This window comes from Somniosus microcephalus, chromosome 28 (assembly GCF_052327205.1).
Source record: "Somniosus microcephalus isolate GS21.2 chromosome 28, FLI_Smic_1.0, whole genome shotgun sequence".
NCBI lineage: Eukaryota > Metazoa > Chordata > Chondrichthyes > Squaliformes > Somniosidae > Somniosus > Somniosus microcephalus.
The window spans coordinates 24,974,758-24,987,093 of NC_141014.1; the positions used below are offsets into that span (position 1 = coordinate 24,974,758).

At 47.9% G+C, this 12,336-nt stretch overlaps 1 protein-coding gene across 1 annotated transcript in view; it reads left to right on the top strand.

Annotated features, from left to right (window-relative positions):
- LOC147099455 (cytochrome P450 2J2-like) overlaps positions 1-12,336 on the top strand; it is a 28,981-nt gene extending 16,645 nt beyond the window's left edge. Inside the window, exons 7-9 of the mRNA XM_085969625.1 lie at positions 74-261; positions 6,780-6,921; positions 7,971-12,336. Coding sequence (XP_085825751.1) covers positions 74-261; positions 6,780-6,921; positions 7,971-8,170 — 530 coding nt within the window. The 3' untranslated portion in view covers positions 8,171-12,336. The remainder of the gene's footprint in view (positions 1-73; positions 262-6,779; positions 6,922-7,970) is intronic.

The following is a 12,336-nucleotide window of genomic DNA, read 5'->3' on the forward strand; positions in this document are numbered from 1 at the left end:
ATGTAATTATCAATTTGAGGGACAGGTTGTGCACCTGACGTCAACTGTTATTCTTTTCTGTTTTGCTTTACAGAAAAGTGTCAGAAGGAGATAGACAATGTGATCGGCTGGTCCCGTGCCCCATCCATGGAGGATGGAACCAACATGCCGTATGTCAACGCTGTTGTTCATGAGATTCAAAGATTTGGGAACATAGTACCACTTGCAGCGGGCCACGCAACAATACAAGACACAAGCTTTAGGGGATACACAATCAAAAAGGTGACTCATTCTTTGTTATCGGAGTGCTTTTCTATTTTTCCTAATTGCAATTTGTCTCTGTCCCTCTCAGAGCCTCAGCCATTCCTCAGCTGAGCAAACTGACACTGATAGCACTGGTAGATCTGAGAAGCCTATCAGTGAATGGCCAAAGTACACAAAGACAGAACATAAGAACATAAGAAATAGGAGCTGGAGTAGGCCATTCGGCCCTTCAAGCCTGCTCCGCCATTCAATAAGATCATGGCTGATCTTTTACCTCAATTCCACCTTCCTGCACACTCCCCATATCCCTTAATTCCCTTCGTTCCGCAAAATCTATCAACCTCTGTCTTGAATATACTCAATGACTGAACAACCACAGCTCTCTCGGGTGGAGAATTCCAAAGATTCACAACCCTTTCAGAGAAGAAATTTCTCCACATCTCAGTCCTAAATGGCCAACCTCTTATTCTGTGACTGTGACCCTGTGTTCTAGATTCTCCAGCCAGGGGAAAAGATTCCCCAGCCAGGGGACCGCATTAGGTAACAACTCCTTCCATCCCTCAGGTCAAACATTAACTGAGAAGGCAGACTATCCAATTAGTCCCACTCCCCCGCTCTTTCCCCATAGCCCTGCACATTTTTCCTTTTCAAGTATTTATCTAATTCCCTTTGGAAAGTCACTATTGAATCTGCTTCCACCGCCCTTTCAGGCAGCGCGTTCCTGATCACAAAAACTCACTGCGGAAAAAAAATTCTCCTCATCTCCCTCTGGTTCTTTTCCTAATTACCTTAAATCTGTGTCCTCTGGTCACCGACCCTCCTGCCAGTGGATACACTTTCTCCCTATCTGCTCTATCAAAGCCCCTTGTGATAATAATAATAACTTCCGGGAAGTTATGTGCATCACTTCCTGTGAACTGTGAACTATGAACTGTGAACTTTGTACATACCTCACTTCCTGTCATACGTCACTTCCTGTTGGACTGGTATAAATACTGAACTGCTCAGTATTGTAAGGGGCTTCTACCAGAGGCATGGTGAAGACCTCTCTTGTATATAGTGTGATTATAAGTTGCTTAAAGCTTACTTTAAAGTTACTTAATGTGTGAGACTCCTTTTTCTTACATCAATTTAAGCAACTTAGTATTTACACTCACAAATACTAGACCTTCGGACAAACTCGGAGTTAAGGATCCAGGGAACCACCCATCATGGAAAACCTCCTTAAACCTACTCGTCTGGACTTGGACCCAAACACACCAGCAGCTGGCAGGGTATGGAAGCATTGGTACCGTACTTTTGAGAATTTCCTTGATGAATGTAATGCGACTGCTCCTACTAAACTGAGGATGCTTATCAACTATGTGACCCCAACAGTGTTTGAATATGTTGATGAATGGGATAATTACGATGAGGTGATTCGGGCACTTAAGAAACTGTATGCCAAGACTCCAAATGAGGTCTATGCTAGACATCTACTGGCCACAGCCCGATAAGGGCCAGGGGAATCGATTAGCGAATTCCTTCAAGAACTTCGCAGGCTCAGCATAGATTGTAACTTTCAGGCAGCCTCAGCTGAGCTGTACCGCGAAGAAATGATTCGTGATGCTTTCATCTGCGGGATTGCCTCTCCATTTATACGCCAGCATCTACTAGAAAGTAAAACACTTGAGCTACAAAAAGCTTTTGACCTAGCTTGTTCTCTGGATTTGGCAAAGAGAAATGCAGACCTCTATCAGCTGCCCAGATCTCGATCTGCTGCTGTAACTGCAACCAGACAATTCAAGTGGTCTCAGGTGAACCCTATCATGGAGGAATCTAATCCTGATAATTCTGATGAAGAAGAGGAGGATGACCCCACTTTAGCAGCCTCTTGGCAATCTAGGAAGGAATGCTTCTTTTGTGGAGATTCTTTTCACCCTAGGAAATTCTGCCCTGCTCGCAATGCAATCTGCAGTCATTGCGAAAAAAAAGGACACTTTGCTAAAGTTTGCCAATCAAGAGCCTCTACGAGGGCCTATCCAGCTAAGGCCTACCGAACTGCCCCAATTAGGGCCTATCAAGATGCTCCAGCTAGGACCTATCAAGCTTCCTCTCGAGCTCTCTCCCGAAGAAGCACACCGAGAGTTTCAGCCACTCTCTGTGCAACGACACCAATTACAGCTGCTTGCCCACAGAACCTGTTTCATGCAGCTACAAAAGTTTCAATTAAAGGGCATACCTTAGATGCCTTAATTGACTCAGGAAGTACTGATAGTTTCATTAAAGAACAGATTGTTGCGAAATTGAAACTACATGTCATCCCATCGGACCAGGCAATTGCGATGGCTCAGTCATCACTTAATAACAGAACCTCCGGCTTTTGTGTTGTTGATATGACACTTAATGGTCGCCTGTATCCCTCCACCCGACTTTCGGTGCTCAAGGACTTATGTAGTGATCTCCTCTTAGGGCTGGATTTCCAAAAACAGCATAAGAAACTCACCATTGAGTTCGGCGGATCCAAACCTGGACTTACTATTTCTAATATACCGTCTAAATTACCGTTTTGTGCATTGTCAGCAGCTTCACTTGATGAACCCTCATTATTTGCCAGTATTCCGCCTCGATGCAAACCAATAATAACGAAATCGCGGCGCTTTAATCAGGAAGACCAATCTTTTGTTGAGGCTGAAATCTCTCGACTTCTAGCAGAGGATATCATTGAACCATGTTCGTCGCCCTGGCGGGCTCAAGTCGTCATTGTCAAGAACCCTCTAAAACCTCACAAACAACGACTATGCATTGATTATTCGCAAACCATCAATCAATATACTGACTTGGACGCCTACCCATTGCCACGCATTGATGATATGGTTAATAAACTGGCCGAATACAAAGTGTTCTCAACTTACGATTTAAAAAGTGCCTATCATCAGGTACCCTTGAAGGTCTCAGATAAGCAGTACACGGCCTTTGAGGCTAATGGACGGCTGTACCAATTTCGTCGCCTCCCATTCGGGGTTACTAATGGAGTTGCTGTCTTCCAACGGGCAATGGATGGCCTGGTTAAACAGGAAAACCTAAGGGACACTTTTCCCTATCTTGATAACATTACTATTGCAGGTCACGATCAACAGGAACACGACGCCAACCTCCAAAAATTTCGGGATGCCCTCCATCGCCGTAACTTAACCTTGAATGAATCTAAGTCTGTTGAGTCGCAACCGACCATCAACATCCTTGGCTACTGCGTAGGCAATGGTATCATTAAGCCAGACCCAGAAAGACTTCGCCCGCTCCAAGAGCTCCCGTCACCTAAGAATCCAGCTTCTTTACGTCGGGCTCTCGGTCTGTTTGCATACTACGCTAAATGGATTCCTCATTTTTCGGACAAAATCCAACCCTTGCTGCATGCTAGATCATTTCCATTGGAAACAGCGGCTGTTGCAGCCTTTAACCTTCTCAAAAAACAGTTGGAGAAAGCGGCTCTTCACTCCATCGATGAGAATCTCCCTTTCATAGTCGAATGTGATGCCTCGGAGGTGGCGATCTCGGCTACTCTAAATCAGGAAGGTCGTCCTGTAGCATTTATGTCCAGGACCTTACAAGGTGCCGAGCTACATTATCCTCCGGTTGAGAAGGAAGCCACAGCCATCATAGAGGCAGTACGGAAGTGGAACCATTTTCTAGCTCGCCAGCACTTTACATTAATCACGGACCAGCGATCAGTCGCCTTCATGCTTGATAATCGAAAACGAACCAAAATTAAGAATAATAAAATACAACTTTGGAGGATGGAACTGGCCTCTTTTGGTTATACCATTCACTATCGACCTGGCAAGGAGAATGTGGCCCCGGACACCCTCACACGGGCATTCTGCTCCGCTATGTCGTCCTCTACTCTCATAGATGTCCATAATGGATTGTGTCATCCTGGCGTTACGCGCATGCTACACTTCGTACGATCACGGAATCTCCCTTTTTCTACTGGAGATGTAAAGAAAATATGCTCAGAATGCCGGCTTTGTGCGGAATTAAAACCTCCGTTCTTCTGCCCCTCAGATGGTGTGCTCATACACGCAACCCAACCGATGCAACGACTTAGCATCGATTTTAAGGGCCCAGTGCCCTCTTCCACTCGGAACACATATTTGCTCACCATGATTGATGAATATTCACGTTTTCCGTTTGCCTTCCCCTGCTCCAATATGCTGGCGTCCACAGTAATCTGCTGCCTTGAGCAGGTATTTTCTCTCTGTGGCATGCCGGCTTATATTCACTCAGATCGGGGTCCATCCTTTATGTCAAAGGAACTCGAGGACTACCTCTCAGAACGGGGAGTTGCTACAAGCAAAACAACACCATACCATCCCATCGGAAATGGGCAGGTAGAGAGGTATAACGGTATCATCTGGAATTCCGTACGTCTTGCTTTAAGATCTCAGAGCCTACCAGACCAGCAATGGGAAGCAGTGCTTCCGGATGCATTGCACTCTATACGGTCCCTTCTTTCTACAGCCACAAATACTACACCTCATGAGCGGTTCTTTGGATTCCAGCGTCGCTCATCTCATGGGACATCACTCCCGTCATGGCTAACTACTCCTGGACCGGTACTACTCTGAAGATACGTTCGGACGTCTAAAAATGACCCCCTCGTATATGAGGTCGAACTAACCGATGCCAACCCCACCTATGCAAACATACGATATCCCGACGGCCGAGAATCTACCGTATCATTATGGGATCTGGCTCCCTGCCCACCAGGACCTAGTGGGACATCGGGTGATGGTATTTTACCGGGAAACTCTTGGAATCTATCGGGTACCCCTCTCCAGGATCCTGATCGGACACCAACTAGCTTGGTGCCGGTAGAACCCCGTACTCAAAGTTGCGACCCTACCAGTACCGCGCACGAGAGCACTGATCCGCCACAGACCAGCTCTGCACCTCCCCCTGAACAGAGGCAGACCGACTTTGAACCTATTGGGGCTCGTACACGAAGCCATGATCTCCCCGACCCTTCACAGGGTAATCCAGGCCACACAGACTCTGACCAATGGCCAACCGCATGTAAGCGGACCAGCGACCCTCTACGACGGGAACCCAAACGGGTGCGACTCTTCCTCGTTCGGCGGCTGCGGAACAAAAGGAAGACCACAGCCTTCTAATCCTGCAGGAGGGAAGAATGTGATAATAATAATAACTTCCGGGAAGTTATGTGCATCACTTCCTGTGAACTGTGAACTATGAACTGTGAACTTTGTACATACCTCACTTCCTGTCATACATCACTTCCTGTTGGACTGGTATAAATACTGAACTGCTCAGTATTGTAAGAGGCTTCTACCAGAGGCATGGTGAAGACCTCTCTTGTATATAGTGTGATTATAAGTTGCTTAAAACTTACTTTAAAGTTACTTAATGTGTGAGACTCCTTTTTCTTACATCACCCCTCATGATTTTGAACGCCTCTATCAAATCTCCCCTTAACCTTCTCTTCTCTAAGAAGAACAACTCCAGCTTCTCCAGTCTCTCCACATAACTGAAGTCCCACATTCTTGGTACCATTCTAGTACCTCTCCAAGGCCTTGACATCCTTCCTATAGTGTGGTGCCCAGAATTGGACACAATACTCCAGCTGAGGCCTAACCAATGCTTTATAAAGGGTTGGAATATAATTTTTGCTTTTATATTCTATGCCTCTCTTTATAAAGCCTTAACAGCCTTATCAACTTGTCCTGCCACCTTCAAAGATTTGTGTCTGTAAACCCCAGGTCTCTCTGTTCCTCATCCCCTTAAAATTATACCATATCGTTTACTTTGCCTCTCTTCATTCTTCCTTCCAAAATGAATCACTTCTCACTTCTCTGCCTACACGCTAGAGTTTGAAAAGAGGTGGCTGCAGAGATAATGGATACTTTGGTTGCGATTTTCCAAATTCCCTACATTTAGAACGTTCCCAGCAGATTGGAAGGTAGCAAATGTAACCTCGGTATTCAAGAAAGGAGGGAGAGAGTTAGCCTGTAGTGCTCACTCACTTAACCTGTCTAGTTCCCTTTGCAGGCTCTTTGTATCCTCCTCACATCTTACTGTCCCACCTAGCTTTGTATCGTCAGCAAACTTGGATACATTGCACTCGGTCCTTTCATCTAAGCCAGAGCCACAAACATTCAATCTATGTCCAACCGTACGTCCCTGAGCAACCTAGGATTCCTTGACCCCCCCATTCCTACTAAACTGCTGACCACCCAATTTCCCTTTCTGGTGCCCATGCTATTGATACTGTAATTGTTTCTTCCCCTCAGGTACCCTCCCTTTCAAAACCATCGTCATGACCCCCTCCTGTGCTCCATTTGATAACACGAGATGCATAAACTTTTTTATTTTTATCTTAAGAAGTGCTTGTTCCTCCAGGCCGGGAGTGGAACAAATTACCATTCCAGCTTTTCTGCCTTTCCTTAAATACCGATGATGATGATGTGTAAGAGACGGTGAGATGTAACCCTTTGCGTTGTGTGACTTAATGCAGGTATTTTGTTCTGTATTTCCAGGGAACGTTTATCTTAATAAACATGCTGTCAGCTTTGTCTGATGAGACACAATGGAAGGACCCAAAACAATTTAATCCAGAGAACTTCCTGAATGAAAATGGGGAATTCTTTAAACCAGAGGCATTCATTCCATTTTCAATGGGTGAGTCGGCACTTCAGGCTGCCAAGATTCTTGTTTACAATCAGTTCTAGATTAATTTAATCTTCACCCTAACAACAAGCAGGAGCGCCTTCCAACACAACTCATGCTTTATTCTTCCTGAAGATAGAGGTGGGGGTGGGGAGGGGACCTCTGCTAACTGCAATTCTCTGACGTTATTTCTCCTTTCTTTGTGGAAATCTCTGTAATCATCCAAAACTCTGCTGCCCGTGTCCTAACTCGCACCAAGTCCCGTTCGCCCATCACCCCTGTGCTCGCTGACCTACACTGGCTCCCGGTCCGGCAACGTCCCGATTTTAACATTCTCATCCTTCCGTAGCCTCACCCCTCCCTATCTCTGTGACCTCCTCCAGCCCTATAACCCTCCGAGATCTCCGCGTTCCTCCAATTCTGAACTCTAGCGCATCCTCACTTCCTTCACCCCACCATTAGCGGCCGTGCCTTCAGCTGTCTAGGCCCTAAGCTCTGGAATTCCCTCCCTAAACATCTCTGCCTCTCTCTCCTCCTTTAAGACGCTCCTTAAAACCTGCCTCTTTGACCTTGCTTTTGGTCACCTGTCCTAATATCTGCTTATGCAGCGCGGTGTCAAATTCTGTCTGATAACGCTCCTGTGAAGCGCCTTGGGGATGTTTGACTTCGTTAAAGGTGCTATATAAATGCAATTCATTGTTGTTGTTGGAGGCTAACCAGGAGAGCATTGGGTGAGTTGAGTCTAGAGGTACAGATGAGGGTTCCAGCCGCAGGTGAGCTGAGACGGGACGGAGACAGGCGATGTTGCGGAGCTGGAAGAAGGTGGACTTGGTGATGGAGAGGATAAGGGGTATGAAGCTGAGCTCAGGATCAAGTAGGATGCCAAGATTGGGACCATCAATAGAGTAACGTCTAACGTCTACCATATGGTGTTTTACTATCTGCTGGCAACATGATTTGCAACGTAGTCTGAACACTTGAACCACTCTGGCTTGCTTCAAGCAAGGTTTATTTTTCATCTCCACTCATTAACACATTGAATGTTGCGTTGAATGTTCTAGGTCTGCGAGCGTGCCCAGGAGAAAAACTGGCCAGAATGGAGCTCTTTCTGTTCTTCACTTCTCTCCTCCAGAAATTTGAGTTCTACTGGCCCGACATGACCTCTTCACCAAGCCTGCAAGGTGAATACAAATTGACACAAACCCCGAAGCCATACATGATGGGGTTAAGATGCAGAAAGGCTCCAGATGATGAACTGTGATCTCAGAGTCAATCCACGTGATGGTGGTGGATGGTAGAGTTAGCTTCAGAGAAATATGGAATTTGCTTGATGGGAATAGTGGGAAAATCGAGTGCCTTTTCCTCTTCTCCGCGCCTGTGCAATGTTGACTGCCCAGGCACAGCAAAGAGGTGAAAGCAGCAGAGATTAATTCGCTGTGTTCTGTCAGAGTGTTTTATGAGGTCATCTGTGGTTGTTCCTGCAAACTTATGTTTATTAAAGACGTCAAGATTCAAACTGGCTGCAATCCTGGCACAAGTGCCGGGATCCAGCCCCACCAGTGCCCGGGCCAGCACTGACCCCACCAGTCTGTGGAGGGTCTGGAAAAGAGCACCAAATTGGCACGGTGCCAAGGGCTTGCCACACATCTCCGGAACCAGCCAGCCCTCAGCTGCCAAGATATCTAACCTCGGTGCCAGGTCCAGGGTGAATCGGGACACCCCCCCCACCCCGGCCCGTCCGAAAAATAATGAAAATGAGCCCCGAGGAGTCATCTTTGTAAAGGGTTCACCGTTTCATATGTTAAAAAAATCTACCATCTTTGAGGGCCAGGCCACGACCTCGGCCTAAAATTCTCTCCGCACGCCCCCCCCCAGCAGCGCCTCCCCCCCATGGGGTCCACTTCCGCCCTTCCGTAGGCCAGCGCTGGCATTCAATCTTACGTCAGATCTTTATGATGTCATGGGCACGGGGGCTCCCAATGTAGGGTCTCTCTGCATTCAGCCCAGCCCCCTCTGATACTCGTATAGAGTGCCCTATAGAGGGCAGAGATAAGTTCCATCCCATACTAGGCTCCGCAGAAGCCCCCCACCAATGTATGCCCAGAGTATTCAGGACCAGGTAGAGTTTGCAACCGTTCCACTGAACTCTGACCAACCTTTGCTGGAAGAGCCCAGGAATTTCGGCCTATGTAAGTTGGCAAACTCGAATGGTGCGCTAATTCTTTGAAGGCAGATTGTAAAGACAGGAACCAGCTGACAACAGAGAATGCAGTGGGGGTTGGGACCGAAGGGCCTGAATGGGACCGAGGGCAGTTCGGGTCCCATTGTCCTGTCCCCCTTCACTGCTGGACCATGTGCCCAATGCTGCCAGATCTCAGCAGCTCCCAATCCTACAAGACTAAAGTCGCCTCCCCTGGCAATCCCCGGGCTTCCCCCACACTCCTAGATCCTGGGCCCCCCACCCCCACCCCAAACTCCACTTCTCAATGCTTAAAAACCTCGAGATCACATTCCCAGTGCTTCCTGATCCCAGAACAGTCCACAGTTGCTCCAAGCCCCTGGAAGCTCCCTCCTCAATGCGCTTGCATTGCCTCTCTACACTGCTCCCAGAACCGAGGGCCCTACTTTCAGTGCTCACAGATCCTCCCAAAATACCGCGAGACCAAAAGACCCTATCCCATTATTGCCAGACTCAAGAACACCCTGCAATGTGGATCAATCAGTCTTCCTTATAATATTACATTGCATGATATCACTGTGCTTATAAAAGCTCCGAACTCAATGAACGATGTCACAATTAAATGCTTGTCGCTTCACTGCTGGTGCCGTGGAAATGTTGTGCTCAGAAAGGTGATGGGCCGAATGGGCCCCTTTCTGTGCCGTATGATTCAAATGTTCCATGGGTCAAGGCTGCAGAACATAGATATAAGTTTAGATAGATATCTGTGGAGTTTTACTTCAATTAACTTTGGAGGCAAGTCAAATTTTATAGAAGGTAGAATCATGGAATGGTTACAGCACAGAAGGAGGCCATTCGGCCCGTCGAGCCCGTGCCAGCTCTCTGCAAGAACACTTCAGCCAGTCCCACTCCCCCGCCCTTTCCCCGTAGCACCGCAAATTTTTTTCCTTCAGGTACTTGTCCAACTCCCTTTTGAAAGCCGTGATTGAATCTGCCTCCACCACCCTCTCGGGCAGTGCATTCCAGATCCTAACCACTCGTTTTTCCTCATGTCACCTTTGGTTCCTTTGCCAATCACCTTAAAAACAGGTTCCACCCAGATGTGAACTTGGATCGTTAGACCCAGAGTCCAAAGTTCTCACCATTACACCATGAACCCCATGCCCTGCAGTTGCCTGAGAAGATGAATTGAGAGGAATACAGACTATTATATAGGGGAGGAGCAGAATGGGTGGGGCAATTAACCTCTCATCCCACACTTTCTTATTCTATTGAATTATATGAAGCAATTAAAGGAGATTTAAATGATTACAATCATGAATCGTTTGTGGCTGAGACACTATCTGGAAAAAATTTGCACAACCACCATTTTCTTAAAAGAATTTGATTTTGTCGACCTCCTCGTTCCATTAGTTCTGTCAGAGCCACCGTTTGGGAGTTTGAGCTCCGAGAATCAAGCTGCTCCACCTGACGCTGAGCGAAGGCCCCAAAAATGGCGGGCAGGGAGCGCGGGCGCACTTTCAGCCGGAAGTGCGCCGGCCGCCATCTTGGATAAGGGCAAACAACAAGAGGCGTCCTTTACCCACGCAGGTGAAGCAGCCATTAGGCCCTTTTCACAAGCAAATAATGGAGCCAATGCCTGATTCAGCTGCCCGCTGCAAACATCGGTTTGCCACGAGGCAGCCATCGCCATCACGACTGCAAGCAGGAGATGCCCGCCCGAGGGATTGCCTGTAAACCTAAAAGGTAGATGACTTACCTGAATGTGGAGTGGGGAGGAGCAGGAGTGTAATTCCTGACCAATGTTCCCCCTAAGGTGCGTGGGCGCGCAGCCGCACACCAATTGGGAGGCCCCGCGCAGGCCGCTCACAAGCGATTGCCGCTGGAAGATGCTACGCAGCAAATTAAAAAAGAAAGACTTGCAATTCTATAGCGCCTTTCACGATGACCGCACGTCCCAAAACGCTTTACAGCCAATGAAGCACTTTTTGAAGTGTAGTCACTGCTGTAATGTGGGAAACGCAGCAGCCAATTTGCGCACAGCAAGCTCCCACAAACAGCAATGTGATAATGACCAGATAATCTGTCTTTGTTATTTTGGTTGAGGGATAAATATTGGCCAGGACACCGGGGAGAACTCCCCTGCTCTTCTTTGAAATAGTGCCACTGGATCTTTTACGTCCACCTGAGAGAGCAGACGGGGCCTCGGTTTAACGTCTCATCCGAAAGACGGCACCTCCGACAGTGCAGCACTCCCTCGGTACTGCACTGAAGTGTCAGCCTGGATTTATGTGCTCAAGTCCCTGGAGTGGGACTTGAACTCACAACCTAAAGGGACCACGCACGGAAAAAAAACTTAGAGGGAACATTGCTGCTGACCCCCACATTAAATCACTCGATCGCTGCTCCCGATCCACCCCACCCAGGTCTCCGCTCTCGGCCACCTTGTCTTTGCTGCCAATCCTAACAAACATCCACCCCCGCGCCCTGACTGCAGTCCCCAGGCCCCAATCCCGTTCGCCCGCTCCCTCTACCCCACCAGCCTCGACCCGCAATCGCGGACACCAGGACCTGTGTCCCAATCCCCACACGCCCATCCCCCTGCCCCAGCCTCTGACCCCCCGAACATGGCCCTGTGGGGTCAGATCAGGCTCCCACATCCACTTTCCCAAGGGCCACTGCGATGCCAGCAGCGCACCGATTTTTCCTCGCACTTTGTACATTCCGTCTCCACGACAACGAGGCCTTAGGCCCAATATCTCGGGAGCCTCGGACCTCACCATTCTGTCGCCGGGTAATTATCCTTTACCCACCCCCCACCCACCCCCGAGCGCCGAAAAATGGATGCTCCTGAATTTCCAGGCCGATCATCTGTAATATATTTCAAAACTCTTCTACTTAGTCTCAACTAATCTATTAAATTCGGAGAACAGGGAAGCCTGTAGCAAGAGCAGGGAGATTTTAATTTTCACATAGACTGGGAGAAACTCAAGTACTAAATTTCCAGAATGTGTTCAGGACCGTTTTCCAGAACCAACATGTTTTGGAACGTGTCGATAGTAGCCATGGTGTGGAGATGCCGGAGTTGGACTGGGGTGGACAAATATAAGAAGTCACAGGTTTCCTGTAAACATCTGACATTATTCTCTGACTATATAAGCTGTGTCTTTATGCATCTCTCCACTTCACCTGACGAAGGAGCAGCGCTCTGAAAGCTTGTGACTTCAAATAAAGCTGTTGGACTATAA